The sequence below is a fragment of the Ostrea edulis genome, chromosome 5 (assembly GCF_947568905.1).
Source record: "Ostrea edulis chromosome 5, xbOstEdul1.1, whole genome shotgun sequence".
Lineage (NCBI taxonomy): Eukaryota > Metazoa > Mollusca > Bivalvia > Ostreida > Ostreidae > Ostrea > Ostrea edulis.
The window spans coordinates 12,146,334-12,163,982 of NC_079168.1; the positions used below are offsets into that span (position 1 = coordinate 12,146,334).

General features: G+C 34.4%; 1 protein-coding gene across 4 annotated transcripts; it reads right to left on the minus strand.

Annotated features, from left to right (window-relative positions):
- Window positions 1-6,530: 6,530 nt before the first annotated feature.
- Window positions 6,531-15,167, minus strand: LOC125651837 (hepatoma-derived growth factor-related protein 2-like). 4 transcript variants are annotated; one of them, XM_048880635.2, is made up of 6 exons: window positions 14,686-15,167; window positions 12,314-12,562; window positions 11,458-11,676; window positions 11,219-11,292; window positions 10,665-10,743; window positions 6,531-9,001 (listed from the first exon to the last, which is right to left on the minus strand). In XM_048880635.2, the coding sequence occupies exons 2-6, from the start codon at window positions 12,534-12,536 to the stop codon at window positions 8,787-8,789; spliced, it is 810 nt and encodes a 269-aa protein (XP_048736592.1). In that variant the 5' UTR covers window positions 12,537-12,562; window positions 14,686-15,167; the 3' UTR covers window positions 6,531-8,786. The 4 variants fall into 4 exon arrangements, with proteins under 4 accessions (XP_048736592.1, XP_048736595.1, XP_056022670.1 ...); XM_048880638.2 differs by lacking the exon at window positions 14,686-15,167 and adding an exon at window positions 14,244-14,491; XM_056166695.1 differs by lacking the exon at window positions 14,686-15,167 and adding an exon at window positions 14,074-14,491.
- Window positions 15,168-17,649: the final 2,482 nt, after the last annotated feature.

The window sequence follows — 17,649 nt, forward strand, 5'->3', positions numbered from 1 at the left end:
AAATTTTACCTGTGTTGTGATCAATGATAAGCTGCTGGTCAATCAAACTTTTAACAATAGAGCTTAGGTTGATTGACATTTGCTGAGACCATGGTCTACAGCTACCTGAGAAAGATGTTTGGATAACAATCATGGCTAATGATGACCAGCAGTCTTTAGATCTGGAGGAAAGCTCCAGTATACCAGAGTTTTGATAGCATTGACTCACACCTAGAATATTTTAATTTCTAACGTCCCCTATACAATGCAATTTATCATCGTATTTTCTCTCTCCATCTAGACTCTATATACATGTATTATAGATTAAACAATCAGAAATCAAACAATAATAATAATTTTAAAAAAAACATAAGTTATTGGAATATTTTCTATTAATGATTTATTGTGGCTTTATATTTATAAAAACATGAACAATTAATTCTTTATTGGTGCAGCACATCAACATGTATAATGGTTATATTGCCCATGCGTAAAACTGTTACAGTAGTTAAAAAATGCTTCTGTTTGAGATACCACATGGATTATAATTTATACAATCAGAAATCAAACAATAGTAAAAAAGCATAAATAAGTTATTGAGATATTTCTGTTTATAATTTATCACGGCTTTATATTTAGAGAGAGAAAGGGGGGAGGGAAAGAGAGAGAGAGAGTTATTGAGATATTTCTATTTATAATTATGTTCCCCAAACAAAGTTTGGGAACATATTGTTTTTACTCTGTTTCTTATTATTATTATTATTATTATTATTATTATTCTTTTTCTCCGGTACTTTTTTGTCCGGTAGTGTTCTCAGAAACTACAAAAGGGATCGATATGAAACTTTCCAGGATGATAGTATAGCGTTTGTAGATGTGCATAGTGATAGTCATTTTGTTTGCACGTGCATGCACGCGCGCGCACGTGCATTGCAATTTTGGTACAAAAAATGGAAAATCAGAATATTGAAGGAAGCGATATAAAACCTAAATAGGATGATAGTATATCATTTGTACATATGAAAAATAATAGTTATTTTGCCAGTACGCGCACGCATGCGCGTGCACGCGCATTACAAAATTTGTACGCTAACTTTGGAATCAGTCTAACTTTTTTGTTGTTCATTGAAATGGCTTGAAATTCATATCATAGGTAGATATTGAGACCCTTAACTGATTTACATGGTCAAAATTACCAATTTGCACGCGCATGCACGTGCGCTTCATTTTGATTGGATAATACTAAAACGTTTGTAACTATCTTATTTATGAAGCGAATGAGATGATATTCACAGCATAAGTAGACAATATGTGTATCTATATATTGGTGTAATAAAAAAATGCCAACGTACACGCGCATGCGCGTTCAACGTTTTTTAAATGTTCAATTTTTAAAGGACGATAAGGTTTTTGTTTTTCATCAAATTCTATTGATATTAATGGTTTAGATGTGTCTTGGTACTCCTTACAAATTACTGTGGTTAGAATTACTGCTCAGCACGTGTATGCACGTGTGCTGAATTCTGATTGGACGATTTTAAAATCGCTATAACTTTCTTATATTTGGTGGAAACGTTATGAAATTCATACTGTGGGTATATGATACAAATGCTTGTTGAACGACATCAACAAAAATTCGGAATCGTACACGCGTGCGCGTGCATGCACGTGCAACGCTTTCTTTCATTTCTTGGTACTGAAATGACCATATTGAATGTACTACATGTAATTAAAGACTAAAATAAAATGATTTTTTGCTATAGATTTAAAAGGACATCACTTTTTAATTGGGGGAGGTTTGGGGAACATATGTAACGGTCCCCGTTACAATTAGAACTAGTTTATCATGGTTTTATATTTATAAAGATAAAGGAGAGAGAGAGGGGGGGGGGAGAGTTATTGAACTATTTATAATTTATCACGGTTGTATATTTATAAAGAGAGAGAGAGAAATATGTAAAACTGTAGCAATAATATAGATGAAATAATATGGCATGGCAATAGTGTTGCATACGTATGACAATAATTACTCATTTAGTCAATGATTGAGAGTAAGGGAGAGAGAGAAAGGGGGGGGGGGGTAGACCAGCTATGTGTCAGCTTCTGTTTGGGATACCATCGTTACACAAACACTACGTCCACAGAAACCCTAAAGAGAGAGAGGAGGGGGTGTAGACTTCGTGTCAGCTTCTGTTTGGGATGCCATCGTTACACAAACACTACGTCCACAGAAATTGCTGAGTCAATTTTCACTAATGTTACTGTGGAACATATTTTGGGGTTGGGGAACAAAAATTGTGAATTTCATGCCCCCTTGCCTTTCAGTCTTTAACTCTCTTTTTCTTTACTGCTGGGCATCTGTCATAAAAACTGGGTGCTTAGTTACTCTAAATAAAAACATGTTTTTGTTTTGACCACAACTACATGTATGTAAGTGTAGATCTTACTTGTTAGTCACCTGAGTATTAGTTATGAGTATCATTAGTCCCAACGTCTATGACATCTAGAGAAAAAATTCCTATTTTGAATACTAATATTCAACAAAAGTACATGTATAAATTTTAAGAACACATCCTTTTTTTTAAATGCCCTCAAAAGTGTCTATAGTGATGAAAAGCTTTACATAAAATATAATATGTAACATTAACACAATATGACTAATTTGGACCCATCTTAGAGTCAATACCCGGGGGTTGCAAATTCACAATTTTGTTAAATCTTTTTCTGCTTTTCCTAGATATGCATTTAGTTTTTATATCATATCAGCAGCAAACTTCAAGAAATATTTCAAATGATAAAGAAAATACAGTATAATCTCCATAATAATTTTAACTCCACCCTGGAACCAAAAACCAAAAAATTGTAAATTTCATGATCCTAGGGGATAACCCCAGGATCATGGATCATGAAATTTACAATTTTTGTAAAGGACTGCCTTACTCTTCTAAATATCTATTTAGTTTCAAATTAGTATCAACAGCATCAAAAAAGGTATTATCTAAATGTTTTACACATATTCACTATATATACCCAGTTTACCCCCCCCCCCCCCCCCCCCCCCCCCTGAGCTACAGTTTTTCTTACACATGTATGATTGTAAAGAAGAAGATTTTTGAAAATTGGTCAATTTCTGCCACACCCCTAAGGCCCCAGGGGTGCAGGAGTCCTGAAATTTACAATTTATGTCCCCCTTGTCCCAATGGTGCCTCATATCAAATTTGAAAAGAAAAGAAATGGAATGGTAGCTATCAAGAAGAAGTTAAAAATGTTCTATTGTTAATGCACGACAGACAACAACCCAAGTGACCTTAAAATAAGGTATTAAACATCTTTTTTTTATATACAATTCTCTGTGTTTTAGAGATGTGCACTTGCACCATCTACCATTTACACACAACAGTTTTAATTCATGGTCTGTGTTGCATAATTGCCCTTTTGTTAGGTTTCCCCAATATATACAATTTTCAAGCTGAAGATTAGATTTTCACTTTTGCCAGTATGAAAGTCCTGAGATTTTTTCATAGTGACATTTATGACAAATAACAAAGTTGTAGAGAAAAACTAAGCTTAGTAATGATCCAGTAGGCATTGGAATTTACCTTTTTATATACTGTCATAGTTGGGTCATACAGGTATCATGTTATTACAATATGAATATTGGAAATACTCAGGAGAGATAACTCCTGCGTGATTATTTATTTGAATAGCTAGTAGCTATATTAGGAATATACATTTTCAGCATCTTCTTGTACATATCAATATTGTACAATGTATCTATCTCTAGATTAAAACATCGCTTCAACCAAATCTTATTTTAAGTTCAGATTTACCTACGAATCATGCAATACGCAACAAGTCCATGTTATAAGATTTGCCTCATACTTTATTTTAAGCACAAGTTGCTGTTGTGCTATTACTGATGTGATCATGGCAATCATACTAGGGCTGAAACGATTCACTGAAATATTGATATTGTTCAATATAAACGTACGATTCAATGATCGATTCATTGCCTCGAATTTCGGTTCGATACGTTTATTACAAACAGGTTCAGTAAAATACATCAGGCTCAGCCTGTACTTATTATTTTTGCCTGCATGGGGGACAAAATAGTGTCAAATAACGTTCAGACCGTTGCTTACCTTGAGTCTGATGAAAATAATGCACTTTGTTATACACCTTCATTTTTTTCATATATAAAACTAGTACAATTTAGAACCACATTTTAACTGTTGAATCAACTCTCACACTCGTGGTCTATTGGCCGGTGAACAGTTTATGAACTGTTGACCGGGCAATTGTCTGCTCCATTTCTATTGGCTACGCAAGCCACATGATTCTTGATCTGCTGCTTTGTTTATGTAATGGCGAGGCTCACTGATTCGACCGATGATAAAATACAGAATTAATTAGATGTGATGAAGAACAGAAACATAAAAAAAATGTAACTATTGATTGTCAATTAGGATATTGGGTGGATACATTGATAAATTTTCGCAATCACTCTGAATTGTTAAAAGTTCAAGTCAACAAACCATTTGCGTCTAATAAAAACCTAAAAATGAAGGCGTATAACAAAACAGTTATAGACTGTCCTCGGACAACAGCTGTTTTGTTTGGCCCTCGAACGGATCTGTTGCCCTCCGCCTATGGCTTTGGGCAACAGATCCATTATCAGGTCAAATAAAATGGCTGTTGTCCTTGGACGCAGTCAATAACTACATTATCAGCTTGAACTACAGAGCCAACAGGCATCTTATTGTTTGGCAGTTTGGAAACATTTTGCTTTTGAAATTGATTGTGAATCTTGGTAATTAAATCGTCCTTCATTGCTATTATTGGTTTCTTCTGTAAATTGTATCGTATTGAAAGTATTGAATTGTGATATAAGTATTGCAATATTTATTGTATCGTGAAGGGGGCATATCATTTCAGCCCTAAACCACACTAATTTTTTAAACAAATTATTGGATATGTCATTAAAAAACAATCAATTTTTGCACTTTTCTAATTACATTTTTAACCGAGTTGCAACGAAGTTGAACTCGACTATTGGTTTGGTGATGCGGGCGTCAACAATTGGTTTCCGGATGATAACTCGAAAAGTTTACAATCTAATCAAATGAAACTTTGATATATTGTTGGGTACCAGGTAAGGAAGAACCCTATTAATTTTGGAGAAAAAAGGTCAAGGTCACAGTGACCGAAAATAGAATGAAAATTTCAGAAAAATTTGGTTTCCGGATGATAACTCCGAAAGTTTAAATCCGAATCAAATGAAACTTTGATATATTGTTGGGTACCAGGTAAGGAAGACCCCTATTGATTTTGGAGAACAAAGGTCAAGGCCACAGTGACCGAAAATAGAATGAAAATTTCAGAAAAATTTGGTTTCCGGATGATAACTCCGAAAGTTTAAATCCGAATCAAATGAAACTTTGATATATTGTTGGGTACCAGGTAAGGAAGACCCCTATTGATTTTGGAGAACAAAGGTCAAGGCCACAGTGACCGAAAATAGAATGAAAATTTCAGAAAAATTTGGTTTCTGGATGATAACTCCGATAGTTTAAATCCGAATCAAATGAAACTTTGATATATTGTTGGGTACCAGGTAAGGAAGACTCCTATTGATTTTGGAGAACAAAGGTCAAGGTCACAGTGACCGAAAATAGAATGAAAATTTCAGAAAAATTTGGTTTCTGGATGATAACTCCGATTCAAATGAAACTTTGATATATTGTTGGGTACCAGGTAAGGAAGACCCCTATTGATTTTAGAGAAAATAGGTCAAAGGTCAAGGTCACAGTGACCGAATTTAGAATGAAAATTTCAGAAATATTTGGTTTCCGGATGATAACTCAGAACGTTTAAATCCGAATCAAATGATACTTACAGATATTGTTATGCACCAGGTAAGGAAGACCCCTATTGATTTTGGAGAAAATAGATCAAAGGTCAAGGTCACAGTGACCAAATATAGAATGAAATTTCAGAAATATTTGGTTTCTGGATGATAACTCAGAAAGTTTAAATCCGAATCAAATGATACTTGGATATATTGTTGGATACCATCAAAGCAAGGCCCCTATTGATTTTGGAGAACAAAGGTCAAAGTCACAGTGACCGAATATAGATTGAAAACTTCAGACAAATATGGTTTCTGGACAGTAACTCGAAAAGTTTAAAACTGAAATTAGTTCTTTACAATTATAAATATGCCACATCATTCCTGACTTTACAATGTATCCCATGCAACTCGGCTCATGCACCCCTGGGTGCATATACTGATTTTCAGATATAAATAGTTATTTCAGAAATTCACTTTCTGTGAAATTCTTAATTCAAAAGTTTGTGTGTTATACAGCGAAAACTTTCATTGCAATATCCATTAAATGACAAATTGGTTCACTTGTGTAAAACACAGTTACAGCACTTTGCCATAAGCAATTAATCACTGTATTACACATGGTGGTCACTTCCTCAATCAGATTTTTAAAAATCCATTGTTTGCAGCACCTCAAATGAAAGGGACATCAAAGAATACCTCAGAACTTTCAGACCTTTAATTCCAATGTTTAAATTCAAAAGTACAAATAATATATTTATTGCAACTGACATTTTCGTATTTGTAAATTTGCAGTATTGTAAATGACCTGAAAAGCAGTGGGCAAACAAAGACAGTATGGTATATGTAAATAACACAATTGATCTGAACAAACTTTTACTGAATGAGATTGAGAAATGCAATTTCAAACAGATTTTTAAATATCTTTAACCCCTTTCTCCTACAAATTCGCAATAAAGATATTTCTTATCTGCAAACTTGAATAAGACATACATTGTAGATGGGTGGGTTTTTTTATCAATTAAATGCAATACATTCACTCCATGGTTTAATAATGATCATGCATGAGCTGGATGCAAACTTTGCTTAGGAACCACATAAACTATCCATGCACATCGAATAAAAGCACCCAGGCAGAAAGTCTTTCTGTAGATAAAACATGAAAACAAAACAGTAGAGAAATTGACAACAGTCAATTATTATTATATCAACTTGTGAAAATGTCAGATATTCAACAATGTTATGCACATTAAGTGTTCATTTTTCACATCGATATAAAAAATAAAACATACAGTTTTTACAGAGTTCGGCTTCCATACTTTTAAACATACATGCTCCCAATTACACAGGCCTTCACAGTTTGGCAATGAGGAATTCCTACACGACCCTTAAATAAATCTATTTACACGAAAATCAAAATTGGAAGAAAAAAATGACAGTTGTATTCAATTCAGTACATGTATTGCTATTTATAAATTGTCAGCTTTTATAATTAAATATTGTCTAAACTTGACACAATTTACATTTCGTCATATTCGACTATGATCTAACATTTGTCATTTCGCAAATTCACAATAATATAAATTGTTATATGACCACTAACAATAATTCGTTACGATGCATGTATAGTCATATCACAATACATCTGAATGAGGAAATGGCCTTGTGGATTTCTGAAATCCTCGGAACTGTAATCCAGCTGAAATTGGCCAAGTGCAATGGTAACATTCTGTTCAATAGTAAGAACGAACTTTCACTATGCAATGTACAATTTTTCATATTTTTTGGTCATGCCAAATAAAATAATGTGTGTGATTCCGGTTACACTCCCATGAAAAATAGGGTAGGTAGGTAAGGGTTTTATTTTATTTTTTAATTTATTTTTTTAATGATAGATTTTAGATGGAAACACAATTTTCTTTTACTTTCACCTCTTTGTATGTACCATTTATATATGGTGTGATATATATACCTATCAAAATTGGTAGGGATCACCCTAGTTTTGACAATTCTTATATATATATTTCAAATAAAAAAATTAGAGAGAAAAAATCAGTGCAATTGCCAAATTCATGTTTTTAAACATGAAAGTAGGAAATGATATTTCAACCAGAGTACTGTTTTCAAGCCCTTCCAAGTTTTCAAATCTATCCAACTTTTTCAAAAATAAGGAGGGTGACATCGTTGCAAACCACGGTTTTGAGTCCACTCACACTCCCTCATATGATGATGGAGATAATCGAATAGAAGCACCCGTGGGTAACCAACGATGGGAGGGTGATTGCTCAGTATATTCAAACAACCTGAAATTTGCACTGTTGTTTATGTAAGCACTCTTTAGTTCTAAGTCACCCTGTCTAATGTTAGATGGCCTGTAGTAAGTGTTTACAGCTTAGCATTTTAGTGGTATCTATATATTGGCTATGAATGAAAACGGGTCAAAAACCTATATGTATAGTGGTATATATTATGCATCCCTTCTCATAGAAGAAAATCTTGAAAAAAGTGTGCATTATATTTGGCAAAACACGGCAATTGATTTTGGAAATAGTCAAAAAAAGTTTAGGGTCAAGGGTAAAAACTAGGGATGATTGGGTAACTGGAACCACACATATTTTTTTATTTGGCCTCACCAATTTTCATTTTCTGAAGTCCATTCCGTAGGAAACATTCTGAGGATTCATGCCACGTTTACAGGTAACTATGGTAACTAATCCATTCCAAATGGCACAAAAACATGTATATTCACAGAAAAGTATCCCATTTCTTGTACGAGTATTTGAAAATCAATCGTAAGAATTTCAAATATTCTCCACGATAGTTAAATATTGCAGGTTTCAGAATCCAAAGTAGTTGATTTTGATACCCATCTGATTTGTTATCAAGTCATACGTGAGATTTTTAGACCGATTTCAATTTGAGATTTTATCCAGACAATCAAGAGTTGGCAGGAATCAGATCAGTCTGCCTGAGTCGCCTTGGAAGAGAAGCAGGACAGCATGTTCCTGAGCGAGTTCTTCTTTTTGAGTTTGCCTTTTCCTTTGGGAATTTGTTTATTGTCTTTGTTTGGAGATTCATGGTTTTCTGTCTGAGTATGGGCAGTGATTTCGTCACTGTGAACACTGTTGTATGAACACGGTTCAGATTTGGAGGGGGACTTCTTTTCTTCTGTGGCTGAAAAATAAGTCATTCTGAGTTATAAGGCAAACTGTAGATTTCCTGTTTTACTTGAGTACTTAATCTCGTGAAATGACTTGTAGACGTCAAAATCATGACAAGCATGAATTCATGAGTGGTCTGTTGATCATGCAGGAGTGCATGCTTACATGTATTTCAGCAAAATAAAAAAAGTGAGTAATTTTATTTCAGAAGTGGTGCTTTTCACTAAATTAATTACGCATTAATAAATTCCTCATATTTAATAAGGAATCCATTGTAGTACATGTAGGTTCATTTTACAGAAGGTGTTTATGGAGACTGGGCATGCCTACATAGAATTATGGTTGGGGTGGGGGTGGGGGGATAGCTAACTCAACCCCCCCCCTCCCCCTTCTTTTTACAACTACCTACTGATCCATTGTCGGAACCCACAGAGTTTTTAACCGTTGCACTACATTCAACATTGAATGTAATGGAGAGAAAACCTGTGGACTTTGGTGATGCTGTACAGCAATAAGAAAACCGTCCTTTTACATAATAAAATCCTGAGGCTGAATCGCCTACCTCTTTTCAAAAATTCTTTTCTAGTTTGGAATGGGTAATTATGATGAATGTTTGATACACACTAATGTATGGGATGGTATTTGCAAAAAATGTACCAATTTTTCCTATATTTAATTGCATATTGATGTATTTATGAGCATACCATGATCACTAGGGATCTTTCCCTTCTTAATGTACAAAGTACATGCACTGTGGGATTGATTTTAACACGAGATCTCCCATTATCGGAGACCACGTGCAAAAATTTTAATCAATGCAAGACAGCGATAATCTACAAGCCAATATGAAAAATGTGATGTGAAGACCAAATCTATCACAAATCCTTTAATTTACCCCAAAAAAGTGATATTTCTCGAGTAATTGTGTGAACATTAACGTCAGCACAATCAACAAAAATCAATTTCTAGCACCTTGTGTTTCTTACAAGTTTGGTTGAAGTTGGCAGATATCAGACAAATTAAGATAGGAATATGTACTGTAGTGCTATTTTTCATTATATTTTTATGGAATAATGGCTTATAGTTATTTGCAATTTTGACTTTATTTATATTAAGTGCATTTTGTTGTAATTCACAAGTTGCTAGTGAACAAAAATCAATATGATGTTGTACTGCATCATCAAAATGAATAATGATATCATCTGATAAATTAATTATGTATAGAATAAGAGAACGTTTAAAGAATAGAATGCATGTACAAAATGTATATGAAAAGAGGTAAAAAGTTTTAATATTAATTTGAGTATAATATCTGATGTGATGCAGTAAATATATTGAAATGTAAATTAAATGAAATGCATTTTTACTAGCTGAGATGCACACATTTTTTCAGTATTGTGTTAAGAAATGTTGCTCCCCTGCCCCTTCAAAAAATCTTTAAATGTTAGCAAAATTCAAAACAATCCAAACTCTGCATACAAGATCAAGATTAAGTATACTTAAGATGCCATACAAATTGTATAGTCTGGCATTTCCCATAATTCCTTTTTTGTCACATAGAAAAAACAGACGCTGGTATAATGAGCAAGTTGAGAGTACAAATGGATGACAGTGAAAAATAAATCCGTTCTCGTGTATTGATTTTCATCCCTGTCAAAGAGAGATTAATTAGATACCTCTGTCTGGTGCCCGGGAATCGTCAAATCCATTGATAATTCCCTCGTTTGCTTTCTCCTTTTCTTTTGTTTTACTTCGCTGTAAAGAAGCATAGAATGTTGTAGTTTAACTTTAGTTCCACGGATTCAAAGTCTTCTATCATGTGCATTACAGTCTACATTATAATATAAGTATTTTTTTATCTGCCTTTTTTAGTTGTTTTTTTTTTTATTCTGAAAGGATATCCAAAAGGCAAGATGAATATCTTATTCTATCAATGTATCTTCTTATAAATTAATTGTGCATCAGATCAGTGCATGACTCTGTGTGTGTGAGTGTTGGTATATAGATATATATATATATATATAGGCACACACACACAAGGATGTTTTTTAAATATAGTAACATATAAAAGGACTACATGGACAATGTACTTTTTGTACAATATGAACAAACACATTCATTTACAAGATGGTCTTAAGAACTTTTACTTCAATAACATTAAAACAGATAATATTGTGAGACATATAGCTACACTTAAAAACCACACTGCGTTCCATGTATTTTGAGGTACCTTAAAGATCCGACTGAGGACTTTTGATACAGCGCCTGATCTTTGACTAGATGTTTTGGGTGTTGCTGCCTTTACTACAGAGATAAAGATTGCACAAATTTAATTCATCATGGAATTATGAAATGCTTTCTCCTTCACAAAATTAAATAAGATTACATAGTGTCTTCTTCAGCATAGTAGGGGGGAAATCCATTACTTATGCAGATAAGACAGAAATTTGAAGCTGCTTATTAAATTACGTGTGGAGTCTTTTTCACATGTATTGTTAGTTGCAGTTTTGGAAGGTGTCTGTAGGTTTTCATCTGCTGCTGATTGATCTAGAGTGTCGTCTGCTGAGGTGCTTGCATTTTGGCGCTCATTTTCTAACTGACTACTGGCATCTTTTATAATTCCGATGATGTAATCTTCCATTGATTGAAGAGTTCCATCCGGCAAACGTAACATCACTGAATTTGTGTCTACAACACAATGATCAATTAACATTGAATATAAAATTACCATTGAATTTTAGTTTATTTCAGAAATAGACGCAACTCCTGTTTTAACATTAGAATGGATGTACATTTCATTTGATTTGAACAATCTTATCATGATGACATAAAAAATCGTTAGCTGATCAAATGTTTGATTCCGATCCGGAATGAGCGTCAATAAATGTGTTTTCTCTTCTCCTGGGTGGCTGAATACAACACTAGACACACTGAGATTTAATCCCAGTTTCACCATAAAAGGCTATCTTTTCCAGAGGGATTCCGATGTTGCTCTGCCTGGACAATTAACTTAAAATAGAGCTGTAATGTACGTTGTTTCCGACCCTCTGTATTCAAGACGCTGTGTAATTAACAGTAACGAATGCTTTGATGCACTCTTTAAAAATCCATTTATCTGTAATAACCCAACTATCGCGTTCTAGCGAGTTTTTTGTAATTTATTTAACTGGGAGGTGTGATATTTTATCTAAAATGGTCGACACGATTTGAACATTAGTTGAATTGTACGTTTGCAATGATAACGGGCATAAATACATAGGACGTGTCAGGCAATGACTAACACAATTTGATCATATATTGAAATCGATCTACTTGAAAAACTTACCTAAGGAGTTTGGCGTAGTTTCTTCCATTTCTTTTGGTATTTCTGATTCGATGCTAGTGGACCTGTCTTCTGGAGCGTCCGCGCTGGCTAGTGAAAGTCCACTTTTATCCAAAATCGCCTTTTCTCGTTGTTCCTTTTCGATTATTTTCCTCGCCGTTTCAATAATAAGAGAGACGTATTCCGCTATGCCGATAGTTTGTCCATTGTGCGTTACCATCGCCATCCTTTATGTGAAAGATTCAAATAACACTGTAAATAACAAGAAAGGTTGATTAGTATTAAATATCCTCTGTCAATTTCTTGCCATAACCTCCTCCTACAAAATCCTATATACTTGTCAACGGACCTAGCCCAACTTGATTTACATGGAGTTTCGCCTTCAGTGAAACACAATAATATAAACGTCAAAAGCCACGCTCTCTTTCTTCCTCTGCAGGAATGAGTGGATGGACGAAGCAGATATTTCTAATATTTCTCTGCCGTGAGATACGTAGTTATTTAATTGTAGTGTTTATGAAAAATACATAACAGCCAAGTCATTACTTCCAGAAGTGAAGGTTAGGAATCGGAAGATAGTTCCTTTGCACGAAAATATCCCATTGATCAATCGTGAATTTTGCTTTAAACATTATTTGAGAAATGTATTTTTTGTGTTTGAGTCTTCGACAAATACCATATTCTGATACCACCACCTGAGTTCGCATGCGAGTTAGATTTTCATTTTATAACAACCCCCCCCCCTTTCAACTCTTGATAAATGTGTAATTCGGCTGTCAAGAGAAGCTATACTCTTCGTGAGCTGTGAAGATGAATGATGCACTTCTCGTGTGATTTAGAGCTTGAAACAGCTACCTAAATATGATGTATCGTGTTGACAATTCTAACCAGGTCGTATTTCACCTCTCACTTCCCGCGTCTGGATTCTAATGCATACGATTTGTATTGGGCAGACCTCAAATATTTCCTTTGGCTTGTTCAAATATACTGCCTTGTTCAGATGTAAAATTTACCCCTGTCTTGTTCCGTTATAAGATTTAACCACCCCCACCCCACTGTTCAGATATATTAAAGATTTACTTCCTTATTAAGGAAATCCTGTACATGGTGCTGTTTGAGCTCTCGTCAATATCGATCCAAATTGTAGGCCCCATGGGTGCCTTGTGCGAATACAGTTGTTAATTGATTTGGGGAGTAGGTTTTGGGGGGGGCTTTTTTTTAATAACGAATCTAGTCGGGAAGCGAGACTCAACGAAAAGACACCACGGTAATTATATCTACGTAAATGAAGTCTGGACGTCAAAACTCCTAATTATCGATATTGATTGAACAGTTATGCTGAATCCATATTATGGCTAGTTTGAATTCATCATCAAAAGATTACCAGTTGATTATGACCCGTGTCTCCTCCAAGACTGGGTATTCACGAAGACGATTTATTGTAGGCCATAAATTTAAATAAATAGACAGTTAATTATGGCCCCTATCATTAAGTAGTGTTTAGACAGTCCTCGTGAATTCATCGTTATTCAGATAAATCCAAAGACGATAAGAAGTGGGCTCTATTGTCACAATGAAACCGTGTTAGAACAGCATTCACTTTTCCATGTTTCGAGAAATATTTTTTTAAGCATTATAAAATATCTTTTCTTAATTAATGGACCCTATCGGACTGTCAGAGTTTAATCGCGGTGTATTTTAATTTTTGACCTCTGACAGTTAATTGTGACTAAATATGCTCACGGTACACAGAAAAACCGTACTTGCATTCTCTGTTTGAATGAAATGCATCAAAAATTATCACTGTTGCATGACGTTTCTTGTTCGGCTGCTGCAGTTCACTTCCAACATGTTTTACATGCACTATAATAATCCCAACAACATTCACCAAGTGCGATTAAGTATTTCACACGAAACATGAACTTCGACTCACTTGTTCAAGTATCTTGTTAGTAGTGCCCAAAAGGTTTTCTGGTAGCATGTGTCATGTGAATATACATTCGTAGCTTTCTTTGCGTAATAGCTCCATTCATACTGGTAAGTATTACCGCCCGCACAGAACGAACGCAAGTAGCTAAGATTAGCTATACATGATTTAAAAAACACCCAGCATGTTATTACAAAATACAAACTAGAAGCTCTTTCAAATAAAACCCTTCATATTTACGCTTCTCGGCTCACACGTGTAACAGGCGATGTACTTTTTTATATATAGAAAAGGAATGCAATCTCTTTGGCTTGAAAATCACAGCTGTGGGAGAAATAGCACAGCTTGTTTATTGTTGATATAAACAAGCCTTGAACCGTCCGAATTATTCGAATATTTAACACTTCTTTTTCCTGTGTAATTAAGGAAGTAGAATAGGTGTACTTACGTTGGAGATGTCGACAAATGGATTTAATGCTCTTCTACACACAATCGATCTCCTTAATCCAAACTGCAAAATCTAATGAATGATTGCACAGCTTTACGTATGACCAGCAAATATATCGGCAATTTAACACCCCTTTAATCCAACTCTCTGTTGAGTAGCCACGTGACCCGTTGTAATAATCATAGCCGGCTTTCTGCAATATTTTCCGGGGCAATTTTTCTCTTATCTGAAAATCTGTTTATGGCACTTATGTTTTTGGGTGTCCACTGGATAAGGTAGCCCCGTGGGTATGCCTCTGGGTATGGACTATGACACATGCCCACGTAAGAAATCGATAACGCGATAAGCCAGGTGTTAGTATTGAGGAAGAAATATGTCATTATTGCATAGAATTCGACAGAATGGAATGTGTTCTGAATCGGCCCACGGCCTCAATGTTCTACCACCGAACCATTGATAATCAACAAAGCACTAAATTGTGCGATGCATAAAAACCAAACCGTGATTTATAGACGAAGCATATACAAATACATGTAAAAGAAATACTATGGTTTTTCTTGCGTAGATCGATTATTTAGGAATATATCGGATATATAGTTAAAGCTATCGGTAACAAAGAATTCGGTACATTTCATTTACCCCCCCCCTTTTTTTTTTTTTAAAGAAAAGGTTGACAGCGGCTTCTAAACTATTTGAAAACCCTAATACCATGCATTCTTACTGCAGTTTGGCACATCAATGTCTATTCAAGAATATTCAGATAAATCTATTTGGATATAAATGCCTGAGATAATTAATGTTTCTCGGGTCTTTCTTCGCCATTCTATAGTGCACATATTGGTAATCCGGATCGGGGTTTAACGACTTTCCCGGGTATACCAAGCAAATGGAGGCACACAGAAGTTTGGACCTGCCAGTGTTTTGAAAATTATTTTAGAATCACATTCTGATATAATGATTTTAAGTAATATTGATTTAAGGCATTCAATGTATAACGACCATATTTCATATCTAATAAATGGATGGAGGGGTTTTTGTAATCATGGTATCATTTTGAAGGGTTCATCAAATAAAAATAATCCACCAAATGAATATTTTATAATTTTGAGTACTGAGTACTGCTTGATTTATTTCACCTAGAATTTACATTAAAGAAGAGCATGTTTTATCAAAATATTTTTGAAAGAAATTTTATTTTCATACAAATCTTTTGGTACAAAATTACATACACTTTCTCTTCATGAAAATACGAAATAAAAATAATCATTTACTGCACATACTTTTAGATTTTTTTTATTTCTACCTAGGACAGATAACTCCTCAAAAAAAGTCTAAAGTGCAAAAAAGCCAGTTTCTCATGTTAAGATCCACTTCACTTTCATCATTATTAATTCAAAATTGTTTGTAATTCTTTCTTTATACATTGAATACCATAACACTGTAATATTGCATACCATCTACTATATTTACCTCAAAAGACAGGTAACTTTACTCAGGGGTGTAAACCAAGTTTTCATTCCATGCACGCACGTACATATGGTGCGCGAAAGTTTATTTACATTGTATGAACATAAAATACAAGCTCAGAGGTGGAGAACAAGGGGAATATGAATAACCACCCAGCCCACAGATCTACAGCAGCATCAACAGAATTCATTGATGCCTGTTGTCAAATCCATCCATTTATGTTTATACATAATAAAATATTGTTTAAATTGAATTAACAGAGTTCGTCTAGTTCGCAAAACTATTTGTCTGTTTGGATTTGACCAATATTTGTATGGTTTAACAAAATGCACATCTCGCATGAAGCACTTCACTCTAAAATATGCTGGGGGTTTTATATTTCATAAATCAAAATATTCATGGCAAGGGAAGTTATATAATTGTTGAAATACTTGATAATTAATCAAGAAAATCTTAGGTCGTGTTTGGTCACAATGAACCCGACATTTTGTTTTGAATCTGAGATGTTGCCTGACTGTAATTGATCCAAACGATGTCCACTAAACATGTGTATACCGTAAGGACTATTCTGATTCTGAGACCCGCGAATCTACCTCCAGAGGTGGCCTTGGATAAGATGGATTGCAATGTTTTAGTCGGGAATGAGTGATAAGCTGGAGGAGATGAGTTTTTTAGTCTATATCTAAACTTTGAAATACTGTGGAGACAGATCCACATACAAATTACAAACAGATCCACATAGTGTACAGATACATCCACACATACTGTACAGACAGATCCACATATTGTACAGACAGATCTACATACTGTACAGATAGATTTACATACTGTACAAATAGATCTACATACTGTACAGACAGATCTACATACTGTACAGATAAATCTACATACTGTACAGATAGATCTACATACTGTACAGACAGATCTACATACTGTACAGATATATCCACATACTGTACAGACAGATCCACATATTGTACAGATAGATCTACATACTGTACAGATAGATCTACATACTGTACAGATAGATCTATATACTGTACAGACAGATCTACATACTGTACAGATAGATCTACATACTGTACAGATAGATCTATATACTGTACAGATAGATCTACATACTGTACAGATAGATCTACATACTGTACAGATAGATCCACATACTGTACAGATAGATTTACATACTGTACAGACAGATCTACATACTGTACAGATATATCCACATACTGTACAGACAGATCCACATACTGTACAGACAGATCTACATACTGTACAGATAGATCTACATATTGTACAGATAGATCTACATACTGTACAGATAGATCTATATACTGTACAGACAGATCTACATACTGTACAGATAGATCTACATACTGTACAGATAGATCTACATACTGTACAGATAGATCTACATACTGTACAGATAGATCTACATACTGTACAGACAGATCTACATACTGTACAGATAGATCTACATACTGTACAGACAGATCTACA